The sequence below is a fragment of the Mchenga conophoros genome, linkage group LG12 (assembly GCF_057382185.1).
Source record: "Mchenga conophoros isolate Kocher_MC1m ecotype Shallow Benthic linkage group LG12, M_conophoros_male_GT1.1, whole genome shotgun sequence".
Classification (NCBI taxonomy): Eukaryota; Metazoa; Chordata; class Actinopteri; order Cichliformes; family Cichlidae; genus Mchenga; species Mchenga conophoros.
Window position 1 is genome coordinate 24,615,151 of NC_140537.1, and position 25,400 is coordinate 24,640,550.

The following is a 25,400-nucleotide window of genomic DNA, read 5'->3' on the forward strand; positions in this document are numbered from 1 at the left end:
AGCAGACAATAAAGATATCATCGTCACGATCATCAAGTTACTCTTGCATCTTGTCACGGTCTTTTCCATCTAAATGAATAATGCAGGCTTCCTCTCCTCATGTGGAATCAGCCTCCGAATGCCAAGATTCTAAATAAGGTTGTACAAAATGAAAATTTAAGCCCTCTATGATAATATTCAAACATTAAATCTTAAACAAGCTCTGCATCACTTTCAAATTTCATACATTTTGTTTTAGATTTCAGTTCCAGTGCACTCATTTAGACTGTAGTGTTACGGATGTTAGAGTGTTTTTGTGATCACAAAGGTGAAGATTTTTAATACAACAGGAGGATGTGACAGCAGTTGCACGTCTTGCATCGCATTACTTGGCTCAAGATCAAATGCTAGTTGCTGAATCACACGTAAACATGTTCATCAGCAATCTAAGAAAAGGGCCTCTGGAAGTTAATGTGCTGATGCACGCTAAAAATCAACTTTGTAATATATGGTGGATCTTTCATCACTTACTTCACCATCTCTTAAAGATAAATGGATGAGGTTTTCTTATTTATGTCTCTGCTTAGGCTTGAGTACTGTAACACCTCACAGAAAGACAGCAGGGTTTTGTTTGGTTTGTTTTTTTTGCCAAGCTAAAATGGGCCTTTGGGAGGTTACTACACACATAAATCTTTATACATTTAAGACAAAGAGTCGGTGTCATCTTACCTAACAGCGGTCTATGTGTTTTCCTGTTATTTCTGGATATTTGAAGAGCAAAAGTGTTTTTTATGCGCAAGTAAATGAAACCCCACAAAACAATTTTGTCACACTAATGGCAATTTTTGTTTGAGGAAAGACCAAAATCTCTTTAGCGGGTGCCTATTTTGTTTTATATGCAGCCCTGGATAGAAACTTTAGGAGGTGCCATATCAACAGCCTGGGGCATTGTTAAAAAGAGGGCTTGCACTGGCCAGCTCAGCAACCCAAAAAAGGCCTGTGAGACCACAGAAGAAAACTAAACTGCATTCCTGGGTGAAAAAAAGCCCAACGCAGAGTAAGGAACACTTTTGACAAGGTAGGTGTGTTATTATCAGCATCTACAATCAAATACGTACCTTATGAATATCTACTGTTGAGAAGGTTTCCTTCAGTATGCAACGCACGGCTAAAATAAAGAGCTAAATTAGCTGCAATGAAACCACAATTAACTTGTACCGGAAAGTGAAGAAACAATCCATCCACCTATCCGATTCAGGGTGACGGGGGCTTAGGTACACCCTGTACATGTCAATAGTCTGTCGCAAGGCTAACACAGAGACAGACACAATTTGCACACACATTCACACCTATGGGGAATTTTAAAATCATCTAATACCACTCTCTGGATTTCTTTGATCTGTGGGGGAAAGCAAGAGTACACCAGACGAACCCACACCACACGACAAGGGGAGAAACTACCGGGCAGATGGTGGATTCAAACCCAGAACCTTCTTACTGTGAGGTAATGAACGACACCACTGTGTTACCTCAGGAAAGCAATGGTTCTCTGTGGCTTTTATTGCTGGCAACTAACTGGGTCTATTGATGATATGATTGCTGATTGAAAGCATGAATTCTGAAGCATGTAGAACTTTCTGCTCAGATTTTGTTGCAAAACTGTCAGGATGGGCCAATCCAGTGCTGACCGAGAGTCACTTAAAACATACCATGAAAGCAAAGCATTCGCTTCCTAAGGCAAAACATTAAATGTTATAAAAAGTCTCATCAAGTATGCTTTTCACTAAACTGAAGGCAAGTGCATTAAAGGCTTCGCCAAGCATCACAGTGCAGCAAACTCAGCATTTGGTGTTCCAGACTCCCACGCAATCACTGACTGTGAAGGATTTGCATTCAAGTATTAAAGATAATTCAGAGTATTTGCAATAACTTTTAAGCTTTAGGGGGGATTACTTAAAAAAAAAAGTTTAACTTTTAAATGGTTAATTACTTTACAGCTTTAATTGCTCCCATCAAACAAAGCTGCAAGCCAACACCTTCATTTTTCAAATCCAGCGGGGCAGTCTGAGAGCCCGAGATGCAGCCGAAGAAGGCTAAACAATGCAGACATCCTTTTCCTCAGCTATATCCATCAGCCTCTCCCGTGGGACTCTGCAAACCGTATTCAATGTGTACCAGGTCTTCTCCCAGTTGGACGTACCTTATAACCTCTGTTGGAAACATTCACAAGAGGCAAAGAGCACCTTTGGTTCTTTCATAGCAAAATTCCAGTAGAGCCCTTGTTCAATCTCTGCGTGTCAGCCCAAACACCAGGAGAGTGAAATTCATTTTAACAGCTTGAGAAATCAGATTTCTCTCACACTAAACCACAATATACTTCTTTCAGAAGAGGAAGAAAAACTATGTGTGCTTCTTGGATGGACTTTTAATATGGATGAATACTGCTTTAAGACATCTGGCTTCGATATATTGTGTGTCCCTCTGCATACAAGAAGAAAAAAAAAAGAAACACAGATTGCAAGTCCCTTGCTTTATGCAGCAGAAACAAGTTAGAGTCTAAACAAAGAAGCCAATGCAGAAGAAGGCCACTGATGCAAAAGACACCAATCGCACTTTCATTTTCTTCCTTCCATTCCCCCCTCCCCCCTCCCCTTCCCCTCAGACCTCCACATCCTCCTCTCTGGCATGTGAGATAAGCTTTCTGTCAAATACCAATTTTAAAAGAAGATTAAGTAGTTCTGGCTCTCAAATCAATTTTACCCCCCACTGCAACATGAAGACAGCTGCATACACATAAATGCACACCAGCACATAAGGGCCAGCACACCGAGATATCAACACACATTTCATTCCTGAGAGACGACACGGCACCGCGGCGCCTTAATCAAACCCACAACAGAAGTAATTAAGAGACGCTGTGGCATGATGGCCATTATTTCTTTAGTCAAACATCAAGGTACATTGGATTCTAAAATTAGCTCCTTATTTCCAGCTTATTCAATATGCCAGAGCACAATGAGGTTGGAGTCTAGCAGTGTTTTTTAAGTCCAGTGACAGCTCGGCGCTGTAACACACACACGATAACATTTCTATTGTGATCTAAGCCAAATAAACAACTATTTTCTCCTCCTTGACAGAGAACCTTTTCCACCTTTTATACAAAATAAATCATTTATTAGATAAAGAAGGAAAGGAAAGCAGTGGTTGAAGACTATGGCTTGAACAAAATTCTTGCAATGAATTTGGATCCTTTTTCCATTAAAATGCCCACTCGCAGTCAGCTTTGCTGTGTCAAGCCATGGATAAAATGGCAATAAAACTGAGTCAGTCTGCTATTAGTTTGTAATTGAATGGGGCAAGTTAGCATTTTGGTCCATGCAATCTAATTGTGATAATAAAGATTAATAGTCACAAATTCACATTAAGTATTTACACTCAGATTCCAGCCACAACTTCATAGAAATTCAGAAATTCCTCCGCAAACATTGACATAGTTACAGCAGGACAGGGATTTAACTGTTAGATGGCAATTATTTGCAAGTCTTCCTCAGTCTCTCAAATCTGTTCTGACCCCCCCCCCCCCCCAAAAAAACAAACAAACAAACAAACAAACAAACAAACAGACAAACAAACAAAGAGACAAACAAAGAGACAAACAAAAACAAAAATGACCCAGGTCAAAATGATCTTGGTTCCTCCTTTGCCCAGCCTTTGCTCTACCTCTCCATCAAATCTAATCAAAATCAGTCAGGTGGTTTTTGTGTAATCCTGCTTACAAACTGACAGATGGGAAAATATGACCTCCACCAAGGTGCCACCTACTCTGCGGAGTTACAGTCCAAAAGTGAGTATAAATGAGTGCTGAAATTTAGGTTGCATACTCCAGAAAATACAAGACAAGCAATCAAAGCTCAAATCAGGTCGAGCAAAGCAACAGTGAAACAGAAGAGCAATATTTCCACAAACGGTAAGAAAGCAAGAGGGCGTTTGATCACAAAGCCTTTCAACATCCTTGGAAACACAGCACTGCCTCAGCACTGTTGGCATGAAGAGTTCATTTCCAGGTGAGCTCCCTGTTGTCACGGAAACCAGTGGGTATATTTTTCAGTGACCAGTCGAAGGAAGGCCCTTTTCTCATAAATCAATGAGCAATTCAAACGTGACAAGGTCCTCTGACAGCTTTCTAAAATCAACAGCTCTATTTTTTCTGAGGCTTAATGCATTCTTAAGTGTACTTTCAGTATGTATGCAGTGATGGGGAAACTAGTTTGAAAGCACAGCTTTACAGGCTACCAGTTACATCACTGGAAGAAGCAGTAAGAAAAAGTTAGCTTATGGAGAAACCAAGTTTGATTAACAAAAAAATATGATAGTTTACTTATAATACAAAATCAGAATAAAATATCATTTTAAAAAAATCACATGCCAGCAAAAGCGGCATACAGAAACCAAGAAACATAATAGTGTTCTTATAATCCTATAATACTGTGAGAAAGTGGAGGAATGTATGCTTGGTAATGTATATATTTGTATTTGTATGCATCCATCAGTCAGACACCTTCCTTCAAGCTGGTGCACTCATTGATTACTCAGGTAACCTCTAAAGTTGCACAAATAGGCATTTCTAGACACTTGTTAATTAAAACCAGTAATCACTATCTGCACTTTACACCTAATATGTTCATGTTTCTTTTGATAAACATTAAGAACTACTGAACTGAAATAACACTGACCCAAAATTGTTTGTACTACAGTAGCTAACACAGAAAAAAAGATGATGACAAAAAAAGGAAATTTAACAGCTTCAAACATTATGGAAATATGAGTACAGCTACCAGGAGTGCAAAATTAATTCACTCAGACTGAGCCTTATATCTGCTTATTGTAGATTTAAAAAGAAAAAACATCATAATGTTATACACGTTGAATGCAGGCTTCTTGAAGTGCAGGAGCTTTTCAGCCAGAACAGGTCATTCAGAGTTCATATCGTGTGAATCACTCTACCTCACCTCGCTCTCATCCTGTGGCAACGTTCAAGTGCTGGACAGGCTACATCCTGGATTGAAAGTATTATTTTCTTGATGAAGCTGTGCTGTTACTGCCAATTACATACTGTATATAGCGACGGCATGGCCATGCAATGTCACTGGAAAGACGAGTGGAATTGTAATAATATTACAGTTTTGTCTACTCCTAAACTGTCTACATTTAGGAGCATGATTGTGCTCAAAGTATTCATCCACTTTAATCATGCATGTCATCAGTAATCCTTTTACTGGCAGTAGTAGTTGGGGAGTCAGAAAATAGCAAGACAGTGTAAAAAGGAGAGAATTTAATACAAAACATGAAAGAATTACCATTACACATTACCTTGACTGTCAGTGATCGTGTGTGCACACTGAATACGAAGCTACAGCCAGTTAAATCCCATCACTTCTAACACCAACCACCCCTTAACTGTTTTACCTTGAAATTGTTTATAGCAACTATTACCCCACGGATCAGAATGCACACCGACCTGTGATCCCTCATTGTTAGCTAGCTTACTAACTGATATAAAAGACATTTGTATTCACTGTAAGCAAAATGATTTTTTTTTTATCTTTTAAAGTCAGTGTAATGCTGCAATATTATATTGATATTGCAATATTATATTGATGAAAACCATTGTTTGCTGGGATCAGCAAACAACACAGCCTAATGCCACAGTGTATTCAAATATTAGAGCAGCAGAACCAACACGATTGTGCAGCAAAATTAATTTACAGCCCGGAAAAAGTGGACCATCTGTTTTATTTTTTTGGTGTTTTTTTTTTAAGGCCTCCCAACTTTCTAAGCTTGCTACATGTAGTCCAAGGAAAGAGATGAAGGTTTTCCAGGAACAGCACAAAAAGTTATGGATGTTTAGGTACTTGGAGGAGGACCACATTCAGCAACCATCAGTGAATGCAGGCTTCCAAATCTTCCTATGCTGAAGCCAGGAGAGGATGTTTTTAACAGAAGAGGTTCCTGTTGCACTGCTGCAGATTGCAGTGTTTAATCAGACTTATCTACAGTACAGTATGCACACATGACTGACAAAGCTTTTTCTGCAGAAATGATTTTATACTTTCAAAGCCATCAAACCGTGCGGATAGCTTTTGATTAAAAAAACCCAACACTTATCTGCATTACGAGGCAGCATTAACTCACTGCACTATCCTTTGTATTTATACTAGCCGTCTGATCAGAGGTAATTTGTAATTCTCTTGTCATTCATCTGTCTGAAGTGGATGTTGCCTGACCATTTCCACCTACAAACAGCACTGAATTAATAAAACCTTTTCAAAAAATTCACCGCATGAACTGACGACAAGCTAAAAGCAAGGCTAACAGCTTGTATCACAAATATATCTCATTTACATATCCTGCATTACAAGATCCTGAAAGCATGTTAACAGGGAGGGAAACACTCGTGTCTGACACTTCCAAAAAAAACGTATATTTGGCTGAAGTAAACCTGCAGACTTTTGGAGTTTGTGCGTATGAGTGTGTCCGTGTGCTTTTGTGTGCTGTGGGGGAAGTGTGATGTAACTATTTTCCAGTGTGTTTCCTGTTTCCCTGTTTACACTGTGTGTGGGCATTACTGCACTGTGTGTTGCCAAGCAAGTGAGCCTTGGGACTGAAGAGCAGACATTTTTCAGTTTACTGCGCCATCTACTAAGAGGTAATAAGAGTCTGCTGTATACAATCCAAGCTAGGTTTACTGAGCGACTGAGAGTAATGCTATGTCAAGCAACTTATAATGCTGAGTACCTATTGTAAAATTTGTGAATATGGTTGGCTTTAAATTTGAAAAATATCGCGGTGAAATAGGGACTAAAATGTCTAAAACCTGCCCAATGGTGTATAGCATATGTAAGCTTATATCTTACATATGCTATACACCATTTTTTCACTCTCCTGTGGTTTGACAGTTGCAATGAGCATCCATTTGAAGCTATTGGAGGGCTGAGATCAGTTCTAAGCACCCTGAACTAATCTTTTCCCTCCAGGCCATTAGTCAGGCACTCCCTAAAACCCAGCACAAAGGCTAGTTAATGTAGCTGGACACAATGCACGGAGCTGGGTCTACAATGTATTCACAAATCTCAACATTTACTGGATAGCACGCAGCATTCATTTTCTTTTACTGCAATGATGAAATATTGTTAGCTTTACTAGATTGCAAATATATTATTTACTAAGCGATTAGACATATGTATTCCCCAGCCAAATTCAAGTGGCTGCTGGAGGTTTCCCGGCAGTCCCTGTGAAATTACTCAAGCCCCAGTCACGCAGGGCTAGTGACTGGAAGGTGAGCCCATGGCAACCACTGGTCGCTAGGGAAAGGTGTGTAATACCTGACCATTTGGTGAGCGGTTGTTTACTATTGGTCACAAAGAGGTATGCAGTGCTGACTGAAAATCCTCTTTCCAGTTGCTTTAGTGGGTATCTGCAAAATGCTAGACACCAATTTGACTGCAAATTCTCACCACCTAGCCTCTTTGATAATTTAAAGAAGGATATGCAAACCAGGAACGGTGACTGATCCCTTTCAAAGTAAAAGTTGCGTCTTTAAAAATATGTTGGTTTCAACAGCAAAACTTTTACATCAAACCGCTTCAACTCATTTAGCTGGTTAGTTTGTGAGTTTTTGAAGACAAAAACAAGAAGGTTTGTGATGCAGCACCCTCTTTGTCACAGATTTCACCCAGCAACAGCAATTCTCACCAATCGGTCAGTGAATAAACATCTTTCCTTAGCAATCAGAGGATTCCCGGGGCCATGAACCAGTTCCTAGGCCTGTGTGGCTGAGACCTTAGTGAGACAATCACACATAACACATTTTTTTTCTGCTGAAGTACTTTGTAGTAAACTATGGGTGAGTCTTGTCTTAGGGGTGACTTCAGCTCAGGAAGTAGAGCTAGTCATCTGCTAATTGGAAGGTTGGTGGTTTGATTCCTGACTGTTGTAGTCTGTATGCCAAAGTGTCCTCAAGCAAGATGCGTTCATTAGAGCATGACTGTATGTGAATGCCAGATAAAAAAAACAAACTTTTAAGTGTAGAAAAAAAAGTGTTTGAATGAGGCATGTTGTACAGAGTGCTTAAATAGTGAAAAAGCACTATATAACAACCAGTCCATTTACCAAATGTGCACTGATAAAAGCGATGAAATTATTTTGTTCTGTTTTGAAAGAAAAGGTCAGTGACTCACATTCAGACCAGTTAGATTTACCTGACCTTAACCAAAGCGTTTTGTTTCCAAACCAAATCAAAGACAGAAATCTGGATGCGAAAGCTAGTGTCTGCTGTGAGAGTGATCATCGCATGGCCGCCATCCACTTTCTGACGAGACTTATTCTTCCAAACCATCTGCTCACTCACAGACAATCCTGCCAGTCAAGCATCTGGCCCACACAGCAAAGTGGCTCTGCAATGCAAATATCAGCTTCTTTTTTATGGTGCTGCTTTCCACAAAACACACACACAAACACCCATTATGTAGAACTAGCTAAAACTAATGCAGTCCAATAAAACAGTCCTGTAGTGAATCCCACCTACTGCATCCAGCCTTCACCACATAATTGGGTGGAGAACTAAAACCAATTGAAATTCAACTGAAATATAGTACAGCCCTGCAAAAAATTTCTGTTCATGAAAGTGCAATTTATTGCAAGAAAGCTGCATAAGACGGTACCCTGTTTAGCCACGTGTGCTTAATAGACAGCCAACTGTGTGCTATAGTGTTAGCAATGCATGAGCAACATTGGGTTGAGAGAACACGGGCTGTCAGAACACACGTCCAATTTTCATGCTCTTGCCACTAAAATCCCACAGAAGCATGAAGATCACAAGCCTTAAATGTTTCCTATTACCCCCGCCCCCAAAAAGCAAAAGACAGAGATGCTCGCACAAAGCAGCACTCGCATGATTCCCTCGCACACTAATGTCTCCTAACATCCTCACCCTCAGTCTCATGAGAGCGATGAGAAGCAAGGTGCAGGCCAATTACCTCATAGTCAGAGCATGCTGTTCATTTTTCATCTTTCATTACAGCATGCAGCGGGCACTAAATCAATGCAATCAAAGGAGACAACCCTAGTGGTCAGACAGGCAGCGTAAGACTGGTAATCAGGATAGGAACCAACACCGACAAGTACACACATACACACACACACACACACACACACACACACACACACACACACACAAGAAAATGTTTTAAAAAGGATGCACGGAGGAAGACGCGCACACAGAAATTTGAATATGCACGTATACATATTGCACAAACACAAAGCCACCAGATGTATTTGCACAGTCTATATTTGCACACATATGCACACAAATGCTAGCACATAAAAGATGAAAACAGGCTCTCATAAAGAGCAGGATATTGGAAGCAGCTGTGAAAAATGATCAAGGGATGACATCAATAACAGAATGGCTCTCACAACACAGGAGGCAGCTGCATCTTAATTGGACACGCACCTCATTAGAACTGCTAGAGGTGGACCAAGACCCCATTTGGGTAGATAAAAAGGAAAAGGTGAAAGAAAATGACCGGGTCACAAAGGTGTTTCACCAACAGGATTAGGGATCAACCTAGAAATGCCAGTTTTCCCTGTCAATATATAAGACCACTGAAGACTGGAGCGAAGTGAAATGGATTGAATTCAACAGGATCAGACTGGAGATAACTGATCAGGTAACAGAAGCTGTACAACACCGTGAGCTCATGTCTGCATTTTTTAAATATCAAACCAGGTCTTAAAAGTCTGATACAGACAAGATGACTATTATGTGAGTGCCAACCTAAGGAAAATGAAGAGTGGAAGAGCACATTGTAGAAAAAAAAATGTAGAAAAAAGGTAAAGAATTTGCACAACTTTTTCCCCCCATTTATATTTATACCCCCAATGTTTTACCAGATGTCTGTGCAATCGTTTTCGTTCAGCAGCCCTCTTCATAAATACCAGAAGTGATTCGTGAGACCACAGAAAGTGAATGATATTTGGCAACTGCGAAGTGGTTGGGATATGAGATAAACTTCAGGCGAGCCACTGAAGCATCTACCAGCGAGAGTGAACAACACTGTTGATTGGCATTAAAGTAAGTACATTAGAGGGTCACCTAGCAACCGGTGCCCAGGATATGTGTAAGCAACCAGCCATCGGTTTCAAAGTGATGTGCAACGAGCGTCCAGTGTACGCGCAGCTCACAGTGTCAAACCAAAGCAGCTTTTTTTTGCAGATGTTACAATATCTAGAGCTACTTTCAGCTGCCGCCTTATTCACAACTGGTTTTCAAAGCTCCACATATTTGATTTTTAGGTCATATGCAATCCCCAAAAGATCTGCGTCTTAATAATATGCTGATAAACCAAAACCTGACTGTTTCAACCATCTTGACATGTTTTCCAAATATAACATGGACAAACTTTTCTGCCTCTCAAATCCAAATATTAGAGAACTTTTCTATCTATCATACAACTAGTGTGCAGGTTCAATATTCTTTTGAAGAGGTGAGTTGACCTGAACAAAAAGAAGACCTTAAACTAATGGTTTCTAAGTCGAGAAAATGGGCATTATGAATGGAGAGGGTGCTACTTTCAATTATTGTTTAATGAGCTGAGCCTGCCAACTATAATCACACATGACCAATGGATTTACCACATCCATGGATCATTAATGGATCTCACCTCAAGCTAATAAGGCTCTCTCAAAGAAAAATGATAAAGGAAGCTTTAGGCCACATTGAAGTGTCTCTTTGAGTTTTGAAAATCTTCTCTCTCTTTTTTTTCCTCCCCTCTTGTTACATTTAGGAATGTTTCGACTGTGGTGGGAATGGAGCTGTGAAAGAGATGGAAATTTAGCCAGCACCTCTCAAACTACACAGTAGCTGCATCAGATACGCCTAAAAGAGTGCACGGCCATCTGCAATCTGTTACAAAGATACTCAAAGCGATTAACAGCTTCCCCTTACATCGCCACTCCTCTTCTCAAGGCTCTCAGTCCTCAGGCTATTCTGGTGAGGCCCTGGTGCAGCTGCAGTTATCAGTACAGCCCCCTCATCAGCGGCTGAATTCTCCCTTAGCATTCAAGTCGAAGTTCAGATGGTGAAATCAACCGAAATATAACACGGCTCGAAAAGATAATGAAGGTGCGGCAAAAAAAAACCCTAAAGAAAACAAGTGGGAAGGCGCTAAAGGGGCAGTGGGTGAGAACGGCAATGTCCAACATGTAGACTCTGACGTGGATACGCCGATCAATCTAGAGGTAGATAGATGCGTACTGCACAAAACAAGATGAAAACAAAAGCATATGAATGGCTGACATGTCGGACCAAGCACAGGCAGAATCTTTCAGTAATTTGGTTGAATCAAAAACACATCAACATATCAAAAGGCCTTTGATGAAGCCCCCGCAGCTGTGGCCTCTTCAATGCAGATTAATTCTGGTCATCGTTTAATTAAATCTGGTAGTGCAGTAACAGCTGCTAAAACACCTTCATGTGTCTGGACCTGTTGGATTCAAATAATTATCAATATGCACATAACCCCCCCCTTCATTACGGATCACTGTAGACCTGCGGCTAACTGTGCTTCAGGGAAATTACAATGTTTAGCCTGGCGTCATGACTTTTAAGGGCTGAAAATACACATCAGCAAGCAGAATCTGAAGCAGTGTCAATCTCTTTTGGTTTTCAGAGCCATATTTCTATAGCCATATAGAAATTTTGCATGTAATAGATGTGAACCTTATTAATGCTGGCACTGAATTCTGGCTTGATGTGAAAAAACGTGGAAAGTGAAGGAAGGGGACCGAGGGCAACGGGAACTCACAGAAGCTTGGACAAGCTCAGGTGGACAAATATAGACGTATCCACTTATTTCAATATTTAAAAAAGGGCAAGAGGTGGTTTGTGACTGCGACTGGGGACAATGAACTTGTGATCTCACTGTCTTTAAATGAGGACCAGCCCTGCAACCATTCTCAATCAGTTGCTATCTTCTAAGCAGCATTGGTGCTTCACGTGCTAAACAGCAATAAGAGTCAGTCTGTTTCTAAGTGAATGGGGCGGTTACATCCAATCTGTTTGTGACAGTACAGTGATTACTGAAACAGCTAAAATTAGCAAAACTTACAGAGGAAAGAGAATTTAACATTTTTACTTTTAAAATACTTTCACAGTCTACTTCTGTTAATGTGATTGTTGCCACCTTTGAGCATCATGAATTCGGTCCAGTTGGTGCTTTATTGCAGGTTGCGCTCATACATGCATCAGAAATGTTGAGGCAACACGTGCGCTTTTTTATTATTGCCATGAAATATTGAATACATTATATAACATATAATGTCATTTTGAAATTCGAGTTTCAAAGTCAATATTAACAATTTGGCATTTTGATTATTTTATTGTTTGAAGTTAAGCACGCCACTTTTCTTTTTTCTTTCTTTTTTTGACTAATTGCAGAAAATCAGCAAAATGAAAGAAAATCACATTAAACAGAAATTCACATTAGTCACTTCAAAGTCCAGATCACAGATTTGGAACAGAAGTTCCACCACAGATAATGATGCAGATGCTGCAAGACAATAATCTAACTGAAAAAATATAGGCGCTCAACAACCTTGCTATTATATGGAAATATAACCAGTTATGTCAAGTCTCCTACTGTAAAACAACGCTCTGCAGACAAATTGCACTCACTGGTGAAGACTAACTGTGACTAATTGGAATGTGCCGGCAAGACTGCAGTCAGTCTGACTTGGACTTGGACTGACTTGGATTGTTTGGAGACAGGTTGCTTCCCACAAAGCGATCTATGCAATCATCTTGCAATTGAAGGAGGTCACCCAGAGACTGAGGTTGGGTGACCGATTTGTCACTGCAACAACTTCCAATCAGTTATAAAATGAGAAAAAAAATTAAATGTAACCCACAGGCAACAACTCGTTTTGTTGTAAGGAGGTTGCCAACCTATTTTCACTCTTGTATGACTGAGCCATCAACTTCGGCCTTAAGTAAATAATTAGCGTTACGCTATGGTGGCTCTCAAACCTTTCACTGACACGCCCCATTTCAGAAGCTGAAAACAGTTTGCTGCCCACAATAAATCATCAACTACAAAACAAGAATTCAATTTCAGTTTCTGTGAAATAATGGTCAGCACGATAGCATCAGCAAATTCCTTTTGCTTACTTTCCCTTCAAAAAAGCCCTTTATTGACGTTAGTTTCACATCCTGGGTTTCCTTTGGTCATTCATACCCTAACCTGCATTGGCTGCATTCACCACACGTGGGGCCGAAAAAAGTCCAGACTAAACTAATTATTATTACTGCAATTCTCTCAGTGTATCACTTTCTACTTTATCACATCCTCTCGGCAAGTATTCATGTTGATCATAAAACTAAATTGCACAGTTCAACCTGTACCTGACCCAAGATCAGGCAGTCCGGCTCGGATTACCTGACTAGAATTTATTCTGTAGCCTCAAAAGATGTCTTTGAATACTAATTTGGCATTTCATAAAGCAGTGATTCCCAATACAAAATAAAAAAATTTAAGAACATTTGTATTACGTGTTCAGCAGCAAGTCAGGTAGGTGGTTATAGGCAAAGGTCACTTTGCCGAAAAGCCTTCCTGTAATCTGTTTAATGAATGGCCACTCTGCAGTTACTCCAGGTCAGCTGATAGCACAGAGTGACCAATTCTATTTATACTGAGGCAATGAGCCACTGACGTATTAATAATTTCTCAAACAATGCAGTTATGTTCTAAAACTGTACAGGAAATGGGATGATGAGATTACTGCTGTTCTAGAGGGCATTTCATTAGTAAAATATTATTTCTGGTAAGTTCTAAAATACAGTGTATAAAACATAAACAATCATCACTCTGTGCCGTACTTATCGTTGCCTCTTTCACAGTCTCTCTCTGTCACACAGTTATATAATCTTAGCTTTCTTATTCATCTCAGCCAACACTGACTCGGCCACTACCTCAGAATACAAAGTCAAAGCTGAGTCATATAACCGGGGTCCTGTCTAATCTCTGACAGTGAGAGAATGACACAGAATAAGCATGCACATATCTATTTGTGTACGTTTGAGTGAATCCATGCGAAGTCGTGTACATGCTATTGATTGTTCTAAATCTGACTGGTCATGAAAGGAAAAGCCTGAACTGTGCCGATGTGTCGTGCAGCCAAGACTGTTAGCAGAGCAGCCACAGCAGCATGGCTCAAATGCTCATATGTATGCAAATCACAGGCGCTCTATTCTCCTGGGAGGGGAGCGGTGTTTGGGCTGATAAAACCTGTAGAATCCGTCTTACTGCACAGCAGGATGAAAGCTGCGAGCTAAAAAACGAATCGAAGGTAGAAGCTACATCTTTAAAACAAAATTTGTTAGGAATGTGTGAAGTATGAATTGGATATTATCATGCCAGACAAGGAAAACTCAGAGGATGTCACATTATCTGCAGTTTGCTTTGGTGTTATTGCAGATAGTAAGCAGATGATTTTAGCATTAATATCCACAACAAATCAAGCATGACAAGCCTCTTGTTTGAAAACTTTGCTAAATTAACCTGTTCGCTTTGAGAAATATGCTTTCACGTATCCATTTTCTGGCAGAGCTGGCTCACAGGAGCGATGCATCTCTCGTGTCTGTATAGTAAATATAAAACTACTGCCATTAGCTGGATACTGCGCCTCAGCATATCTGCCTACCAAGCTCGTCTTACATAACACATTATACACGGTGTTGTTTTATCGACACAAAACAAAAAATTGAAGGTTTCACGCCTGAAGCACTGACTAGCTGGAGCTACTGTCAAACTAATTCTTTAAAAAAGAAATGCATGTTTTGTTAGACTCCAACCATGGCCAGCTATGAGTCATAAGGCTGTTAAGCTGTACGGATAAGTTGTGAACAAAAATGGGAAACCTTGACCAACAATTACTGTAGGAAGTTTGTCAGCCGCGTTAAGATAAAAATGAAAAAATACATAAATAAATAAATAATATATAGTGAGGGAGAGAAAGCAAGACAGACAGACAAAGAGAGATGATATAACCAAGTGAGAAGTGAAGTGAAGACAGTCATGCTCTGCCTAGATTAGCACCACTGTGTTTAGCTTCAGGTCCTCTACTCCCACGCTCTTCCTCTCTTCTACCTTGCCTCCCTCCCTCCATACCACCCTTACCGCATTTATCCACACATCAATCACGCATCCATCAATTCAACATCCATCTCTCCTCAACGGTCCAACCGCTATCCCCACCTAAACCCCTGCAGTCGGACCACTCAGCAGGGGGAAGAAGCCCCGGCATCAGCACCACCAGCTAAAGCCACCTGTTCTCCCCTCGCTGAAACCCCACTCTCCTCTTACATAAAGAGACACTTACACTGTTGCAATGCAGCATCAGACGGTGTTGTGCAACAGCATTAAAAATACCTCAGGGTCAGTGAGGAGGAAAGTTGAAAACAGGATATCATCAGAGATATTCTGGTGGAGAGAATGCAAAAAAGAGTCGTGAGTGTGTCTGTCACTCGAAGGTGAGAGCACACCGTTCGACGCTCCCTTTTTGTGCACTCTTCAGCAGAAGAGCTGAGAAGGGATATTGACGAGCACCTCAGAGAGAGCACGGGCACATTTCAACCATAGCCATTGCGGGGGTCTGCAAGCGCAGTGTCAGGACATGGGACGTGACTCTTGAAAGCGATTAACCTCCGGTCACGCTGTATCGCACAACCAAAATGGTAGAGAAGCCTCTTGGTGATCAATGTGTCCATATGCAACAAAAAACAACACAAAAAACCCCCACATACATTTAATTTGGCAACTGCTCTCCGGTTAAACCAATCACCCCCCCCCCCAACTGACTCTGGTGGCTCTCAAAGTAATACATCCCTTTATTGCAGGGCACAGTGCCAATCTGAGTCTTAAGTCTGTTGTCAGCACACCCCATTTTGTAGATACTACCTAATTCCATAAAGAAAGCCACACTAATGCATCTGCTGCTGTTGGAGGTACTCCTGCAGCTTAGGTTACGATAATGCCGGCAACAATTAAATAAGAACTACCGCACTCTACTTAAAATCCTCTCAGCTAAATGAAATCCAGCTCAAATATTTACTTCTTTCAAAATTCTATTATATCATCGCTGTATCTTCCCAAGAACTGGGACTTTAAAAGTGTCGCCATTAAATGAGGCCAAACCCTTTTTTCGAGGAACTCTGTAAACCATTAAATTCCATAAAATCCCCCATAATACCTTTTTTATGTCTTTGCAAATAATTACGCCAATCAAATTCACTCAGAACAAAGAAGCCAATCAGCATTTGGGATACATTCTCTAAAGTGTTCTCACAGTGACTGTAAAACAATTTGTGAATGGTTTTCACAATGTCGAGTCCCTAAGAACAGCGACGCTGTACATCATACCAATCGGCCCGTGGAGGAGGATTGTCTTGTTAATGAAGTGTGGAGTGGCGCCACCGAGGACTGTGTATGTCACCAGATTTACACCACAGTGGTCTGTGATTCCCTGCAGCTGTAAAACAATGAGGAGGTGATTGGAGTAAATTACACTGCAGTTGTCAACCTCCGGACCGCTCACAGCCATTTTATGGTGTCTCCCTCTTAGAAACAAATTGTTTCTCTCCCGTTCCCTGGCTCGCACATGCACACACAAACAGCCATTCTTCTGCTTTCCTCCCACACTCTCTTTATCTCTGTCTGATATTCTGTCTGCTGCCTTTTTTCAAATGTCAAGACACAACACAGGTACATGACCAACAAGTTAGTTATTAAGTGGCCATTCTTCTTTCATGCTCTTGTTCTTCTCTCACCCCAAATGTCATGATCCAAATACCAGTATCTAACCAAATACACATTTCACAGATCCACACAGTCACCCTGAAGCAAACATATTTGGTCTCTCCATTTCAAGGACAGAGATGTTTTCTTCACCAGGATCGGGGGAAAGAAAGAAACTAATTAAACATTCATTCATCCAACTATCCATCCTAATTACCCTACTCAGGTTGCAGGTAACCCAACTGTCAAAGGCAGAGAGCCTCAGCAATGGCCAATCCATTGCAGAGCTTCTTCAAACATCCATTATGAATTTTAAAAGTGTTTTATTAAAAGACACGAACATATAAAAACAGAGTTGTGGTGTCTTACAGCAAAATGTCCTGAGTTCAAATCCACCACCCAGCTGTGGGCTGTCTGTGCAGAGTTTGCATATTCTCCCTGTGCTTGCATGGGTTCCCACAAGGTTTTCTGACCTCCTCCCAGAGTTCAAACACATGCATGTTTGGCTAACTCGTGATTCTACATTGTGAGCATCAATGCTTGTTTGTCTCTATGTGTTAGACTGGCAATCTGCCCAGGGAGTACCTCACCTCTCGCCCTATGATGGGATAGGTTAGGCCCCACTGCTATCCTGAACTGAATAAGCAAAAACAAGAAGGACGAAATGCTTAAGCCACAACCTGATTCTACTCCTCTGTGTCATAATCCACATTTTCTTTGTGCAGTTTAAGCTGAAGAACTTCTGTGTTTCTTTTATCAGTCTCAGGAGAGTATATCTATTTGTGGATGTTGCATGACCATCTCTCAGGCTTGTGGTTATTTTATGGGTATTCAATATTTATTGGGTTGCAGGGGACATTATTCCCATCAGGGTGTGGCTTTGCAGACAATACTGGTCTTTTTATGGGATGTTCCAATAACAATAAAAAATACTCTCACAATTCATCTTCCTTAACAATAAGAGTGTAGTAATTCCTGATAGACTTTTTCCATATACATCTTAAGCAAAGTAAGAAAATCAGTTGAGCGACAGTCACCAAAAATAGAACAGCTAACTCGTCACGATGGTTTTTTTTTAAACATCACTGCTATTTTCTCATCTATAATAAATGACTCATCACGCCACCAGTGTCACTTCCTTTCTTTTTGCACCTCTCGTATTTTCACCTGTTAAAGATATATACCATTCTAGGAAACCAAGCCGATGTGCCCTACAAGACTGAGCGTCATTTAGAAAAAAATGAGGAAAAAAAGAAAAATCCCAATCCAAGAATAAACACATTTCTGCTTCTTAATATGGAAGAGCGAGAAATAGCTTCCTTTTTAGAGTGGCACTCGGGAGAGATGGTGTCGAATGTTACATAAGCTTAATTAATAATCACATACAGACACCCACATTTGCATGTACACACGCAGAAAGTGTATGAATCTGCACATGGATAATTAATTCACAAAATTAAAATGGTACAAACACGCAGGAGGCTGCACTAAAATAGCAAGAAGCCATGAGATACTGTACATCTTTTATCAGGTATTTGTGCCATCGGCTACAAAGAGCAAAGAAAAAGAAGAGAGGGCACAAGACAAATGACCAATAATGGCAGATTTATAAATTAATAGTGAAAAAGAAAAAAATGATGATAAAAATCAAAAGAATATAAAGGAGAGTGAAAGGCAGATGACTGGATAAAACACACCTTGACGTAGAATCAAAGGGTGAAATAAATAACAGATCGGGGAGTAAAGAAATCCTGATATATGATTTTCTTTATGAGAATATGAGTTTTTGATCATGAGCCAGATCCAAATGCCAGAAGGGAGACAAATCACTGAAGAGATTGAGAGTAGAGGAAGTGGGACAGAAGACATTCTGAAAAAGAAAGAAGGAAAGAGGCAGGAGAAAGATGGAAGAAAAATGGAGAGGGAAGAGAAAGAGAGATGAGTCGCAAAAAATGGGGAGGGTGAGGCGGAGGAGGAGGGGATGGGGTGTAGCGGAGGGGGTGAAATTGATTAAGGGGGAGAAACAATGAGAGTGGGGAGGAGGCGAAAAGGCGCAATGGGAGAGAGAGGCTGGAGACTGGAAACGACTTGAAAGGAAGGGATGAGGTAAATGCAACAGAGGCTGATAGACAGCCAGGAAGAGACTAATTAATAGTCAAAAACTGCAGGGAGGCAGGCAGGTGTGCAGAGAAACCCACAGCAGGAGGGAATAAACATAGAGATGGATGGCTTCTCCTGCCTTGAATTACCTAACAAGACAGGCAGCTTTGGGGTTTATCTCGTGACATATTGCATGACTATACATCGCAGAGAGATAAAAGCAGCAACAGCGCAGGAAGGCAGATGGGGGGGCTGCATAGTGCAGAGGGACACTGGAGAATGAGAGAAGTAAGGGGGACAAGCACTACCGTGAGGAAAAGGCAGAGAAGATCTCATTATCTAGAGGTGGGAAAAGGGTTTAGACATGAAGAAAAGCTAACAGGGGGATTCGCTCACACACATACCTGGCATTTCTGCAAGAGGAAAAGCGCTGAAGTCAAACCGCGAACAAAGTTTAATTACACAAATGGCTTTTCACACTACCGCCTCCCACCGCGCACACAGCGCTCAACAAACACAGTTGCGACCTTGAAAGTTTGCCACGGGTGTGGTTTAGACCACATGTTGTCTGATAAAAAAAACAAACAAGACACATTCCCTTTATCAGCTTCCCATTTATCAGCTCCACATCTACAGCCGCCAGCACACTGAACACCTGTCTGTTTAGCCCTCACCATGTATGTGCAACAGTGAAGCGCCTCTGTTTGTGGATGTTGTTGTTGAGCAACATGCGGCGAAGCAGTCGCGGCGAGTTGCGCGGAGAAAGGCGGGGGGAGATGGAGGAGGGCGATCGCCGGTGTCCTCGCGGCCTCTCTGGCTGCAGCAGGTTCTCACGCAGGATCTTCACCAGGTCTTCGTTCAGGCCGGAGTGTTTCGGCATGGGGGGCACTGCCAGGGTGTCCTGGTGGGTCACCCCCATGCCTGCCTGCTGGGCCATGCCTACCCCGGCTTCACCACAAAAAGCACCACTACCAGCCAAATGAATGAATAGTAAAGGTAGCCAAGATAAATCAGATGTAATGCAATAAACACAGGTAAAATATGTGCCGCTCCTTTGTCACAGTCAGAGTTTAGTAATGTGCAGAGAGAAAAAAGAAAAGAAAAAAAAGCAGGCGGAAAAAAAGAAATGACATCCAAAAATCCTGTGGATAACAAACTACAAGAAGCTCTGCAGGTAATTTGTCACGATAGCAGCTCCCTCTGTGCAAAAGCGAGGGGAAATAGAAGAAAAATCCCCCACTCCTTTTTTGTCTTTAAAGGAGCAAGCACAAGAACAGGACTGAGAGCTGCTGCCTTTGTCTGCTCTGCAACACTGAATATCTGCTGTGAAAGTGCAAAGGAGAAGATGAGCGCAGCACGAAAGCAGGAGAGAGGGAGAGCGTGATGCAAAATCTTGGAGGTAAAAAAAAAAAGGGGGGGAATTCCATTCCAGCCCTTTATCCCCCAGGCCTGCAGGCAAACTCAACACAGTCCAGTGAAACCAAGCCAGCCAGAGTTGAAATAATTCTGAAATAATTCAGTCGGTTTGAGCACAGAACAGCCCGGTTCTGTCTGGCTAAAGCCAACGGTGAACCTGTGGTGGTTCACTTCACTAAAAAGCCCCAGCCCAGTATGACTCAATCCAGAAAGGAATTCTGTTCCATCCAGTCACAGCAATTTATCCTTTCTTCCTCTTCCTACATAGAGTGACTGCTGAGTGCAGCCAGTTTATAAGCTACTGATCCTTCAGAGCTGAGCAGAGCGCGAGTATGTGTGACTGTTTGAGAGAGAGCGAGAGGGAGAGATGGGGAGTGTGTACACAATAGAGAAGAGAAAACAGAGAGGTATGGAGGGGGAGAGAGAGAGAGAGAGAGAGAGAGGGAGAGAGGCAGAGAGAAAGAGAGAGAGAGAGAGAGGCAGAGAGGTTGAGGTAATGGTGCTGTTTGCATGCTTGCGCTCGAGTCGAGGCACACGCAACTCTGCAAGGGTACATTTCCCGATGCAGCAGACCGCACTTAAGTCACACTTTTGCTACTGAGTAACCCTCAATCCAGACTGAGCTTCAGGGGACATCCCCTCTAAAAGCAAACAATTCCATGAGTACAGCTGTGTGTGCACATGTGCACAAATTTGCATTTCCATTTTACTAACATTTGCACACCCGAGGGAAAAAAACCAAAAAAAAACCCAACAAGCTAGGAGAGGGTTGCAACCAGCTAAACATCTTCTGCCACTAGCTGTGATTTCTTTCAATCAGGACAGACTCAGTTTTACTTTTGTCAGTATTGTCTGCTGAATTTAATAGGTAGCCACCTAGCCTTTATCCTCCTCCGCCTAGTGATTAGTAACTGCCTCCAACAAGCTTCTAGCCATTCTCATTTAAACCTTATGTCAACTGTTTCATTCTCCTATGCTTACATGTCCAGCTTCTTCCAAGCGACCCACAGTACTTAAATATACTTTAGCTTTAACTAGCCCAGCAACAAATCTACAGCAACATGTGTGCTATGACTTCAATGTTTCTTCTTAAGATTTTCAAATCACCCTAATACAAATAGAAAGATATACAATTAAAAAACATTATAAGTTTGGTTTTTGCTGTTACATGTTGATAGCCTATACTTGTATGGCATACTCAGAGTTAGTTGCACAAGTCTTTCTTTGAACAAGGACAATTTTGTAATTTTACCTCACCACGGTGGATTTTAAAATAAGCAGTCAACATGTGATTGAAGTGCAGTGTGACAGAACTGATTTAAGTGACTTTTTGCTTTAATTCAAAAGGTTTGGCAAAAGTATTATATTGACTGTTTGGGAATTTCAGCCATTTTTATACATAGTCCCCCATTTTCAGCAGTTCCAAAGTAAATGGAGAATTTAAAAGCAGTACAGGTGAGACCTGTTCTGTTGTTAGTCCAATGTTTTTTAAGTTGTTAAACTGCCATTTTATAGCTTTTCACTTAACTTTCAGTTTGAGGGCCAGAGAGATGTTGATGCAAGTGAAATGTGCTGAAAAAGCAATTTTAGATAGCAAAAACTTTAGGAGTAACCTAATAAACAATCTGTACATTCTTAAAAAGAAGGAATGCCCTGGGTAGCTCACAGAAGACAAAGTGCATGATGACAGAATTATTTCCATGATTAAGAATTACACCTTAATAACATCTAACCATCTCAGTAACATGTGTATCATTGTCAAAGTCTACAAACAACACAAAGCTTCATGAATGAAAATACAGTGACTTTACAACAGTGTTCAAACCTCGAGTTACATTCAGGAACAAGAAGGCCAGATTAGTTCTGGAGTAAAAAAAAAACATCTTTGGACAGATGACAGAAAGACTCATTTGTAGCAGAATGATTGGAGGAGAAAAGTATAGAGATGGAAAGGAACAGCTCAGCTGATCCAAAGCAGGTCACATCATCTGTCAAACATGGTCAAGACCATGTTATTCTACAGGCATGCATGGCTGATAGAAATGAGAAAAAGCTTCTCAAGGATCTGAAGGCAACTGCAGCAAAAGCCTGGCAGAGCTTCTGCAAGGAGGAAACACAGCACTTGGTGACATTCACAGATTCTAGATCTCCAGCATTTTCATCCAAGTACCAAAACCAAATTATGTTATCTTGGCCAACTACTTTCAAACCTCTGAAAATAGAAGAAAATGGCTTTAAGTCCTAAACAGGTAATGCAATACTACAACAATCAGATCCTAAATGTATGATTGAAAATGCTGGTGTTCAGAGACAAAATCACAAATATTCCGCTATTATACAAATACTCATGGACCTACCTGTAACTATTATGTGACCTCCATGAAGGCATTCCATATATACAGTAACTTAAAGAATAAAGACACACACAGCACCTCTGGCTACAGATTCCTACACAACAGTGACGCTGTAGAGGTATGGATAGCATAATTGTTCACAGTGACAATGTGAACATGTAGCTGTGTTCCAAATATGTATAATGATTATTCTGAATAACCAACAACTTTGAATTTTTGATCAGAATACTATACTACTATGTAGTAGTGCTCAATTTATGCTGTATGTATTATTATATAAATACATTCAAAATATCAAACGTTGCAAGCATAGTATTAAAAGCACAATTGGAACCCAGCATGCACTCACAAACACTCTAGCAACACTAGCTTTAGTATTTCAAAAAGAGTGGGTGCTCCTCAAAGACTAGGAGCAAGGATATACAAATGATTCCAGTCAACCACGTTGGAGGAATGCCCAGTTGTGTTCTACAGACACAGTGTACTTACATTTTTTAAAAACAAATTAAAAACACAGTCAAATACCACCAGGCAGAAACCATCTGAAATGTCTCCTAACACCACAGAAAAAAGCAAAAACACTACCACAGGCTACCTATTTGACATCTCCCAGAGAGGTTTTAGCTAATGTCAACATTTTTTCAGACAAGATTATAAACTGAAATAGAAACGTTTGACTTCCTGCAATCATAACTGTAACTACGCTTTCTGAATGATAAGCCAGCCTTTTCTGGAACATAACATTCTGCAGTGAAGCTAACTCCCCAGCACTTTCCAACCAATATTTCCTTACTAGCAGGCTCTCCAGGTTGCTGTTGTGAGAGTCCTGGCCATTATTTACCTGTCTCTCTATAGGGAATCTTTGGTCCACTGGTTGGACTAACTCGTGCTGCTGTTACGAACAGCATTTGTGTCAGTAGTTCTTGCCTTTCTCAAGCTCCTCTGTGAGCTGGAGGGCCAATCTAACCTGAAACTGCAGCAACACCAAGCTTATCTTGCTGCAGGGCAAAGCAAGAAGACTAGCGCCACCAGCTGAATCATTCTGTGTATAAAATCAGAAAAGTTCCCACCTGACCATCACAGAATCAGCTGACGTTATTTTGTACAATAACTTTAGTACATATTTTGAAGTCCTGCTAAACTTTACTTTAAGATCTATCCAGTTTTATATCCAGTCCCACCAAGTGTGACAATCTAAAGCAAAAGTTCCTTTTTATATATTATGATACCTCAGAGTACAGTAACAGAAAAAAGCAGTGGTTCCCTGAACGTCTCGCCTGTGCCCTGGACAGTGGACTGAGTGAAAAGGGAAGATGGTCATTGCTCTGGTATTTAGTTCCACGTTGTCACTGTAGTTATTGTTATTTATTGGCACAGTATTTATAACTTTATTTAATAATCGGCGTGGGAGAACCTCCTTTCACACACATGCGCGCGCACATTTCCACGTATGGGTGCGTGCACTTTAACTCTACCACCACAAATAGAATCAAATCCTGTGAGGAAACAGAAGAGAACATTTTATTATTACTTCTTTTTGTCTGTGGGAATAAAAAAATTTGATTGCTCAGCTGATATTTATTACGTGAGTGTGTAATGGTACCCAGAGGAAGATTTCAAATCAGGAAATACAAAACTAACAAACTCAAGCTGTTTGGATGTTGTTCTTTTCCCACCAGACAAAAAGGACTATCAAAAGACGACTATAGGCTACTATATAGAAGACTGACTATAAAACCCACTAAATGTTTTCATCATTTGGGATATCAAATTTTTGGATATTATCTTTTGCACATCTATCGCGTTTATGGTTCCTTCTAATTATCACTTTTATGCCACAGATTACTGTTTTGTCAAGTAGAAGTGCTTGCTACCAAATGTAAGCCTTTCTATAGTCAGAAGAAAAACAGACTGCAAAATGTATAGATATAGAAGCTAAAAAAAAACTTGATATTACTATTAGAACCAACAAATATAGGATTTTTGAGACCAGTACCGATACAGATATTGAGCAATTTAAAAATCTGACATATGGACCCATATTTTTTCTTTCAAGCACACGAAAAAAGCTGATTTCCTGAAATTTTGTTATGTGCAGGTTTATGAATCTTTACTAAGACAACATGACCTGTCGGTTTAAAAATAAACTTTTTATTGTCATAGCAAGCTTTGGATTATTTGTTAACACTCTGCCTGACACTATCTCTGTTTATCCTGTACTTTCTTTACTTTGTTAAATTCTCATTTATTGCCTGTTGTAAATGCTGATGCTCATATATTGCTATATAGCCAACAAGGACCGATAACATTAGACAGCCAATATATCAGTCTGGCTCTAATTCCAATAAATTCTAACCATAACACTTGCAAACATGCAAATACAACCCAGTGACCACTACAGGCACTTTGGATCCATCTGTCTAAAATCAGCTTTCCCTATGAACAAAAGCAGCGCACTGGCTGCCAAAAGATCAGAGAATGCATTCAATAATTTTTTTTAAGTTAGTTACAATGTTGCATCAACTACAGCAAAAAAAGATCAGGGAAAGCAGATTTTCTTTAAAATCTAATTAAGAGGATGCATGTTTTAATAATGTGTATAATATGGACTACCCATTTCATTTTTGCAGATTTGAATAATATTTCACACATATTTACAGAAGTAACATACATTTAAGACAGCAATGCAAAAATTAGACAG

At 40.5% G+C, this 25,400-nt stretch overlaps 1 protein-coding gene across 3 annotated transcripts in view; it reads right to left on the bottom strand.

The window, feature by feature from the left end:
- The window catches only part of pde4d (phosphodiesterase 4D, cAMP-specific), a 203,893-nt gene that overhangs the window by 82,865 nt on the left and 95,628 nt on the right, over window positions 1–25,400 (bottom strand). The window contains exon 1 of one of the 3 annotated variants that reach the window (XM_085294716.1): window positions 19,604–20,624. The exons of the other annotated variants lie outside the window; for them this stretch is intronic. Within the exon in view, the coding sequence (XP_085150842.1) occupies window positions 19,604–19,866 (263 nt within the window). The 5' untranslated portion in view covers window positions 19,867–20,624. Of the gene's footprint in view, window positions 1–19,603; window positions 20,625–25,400 lie in introns of those variants that run through there. 3 annotated transcript variants of the gene reach the window in all.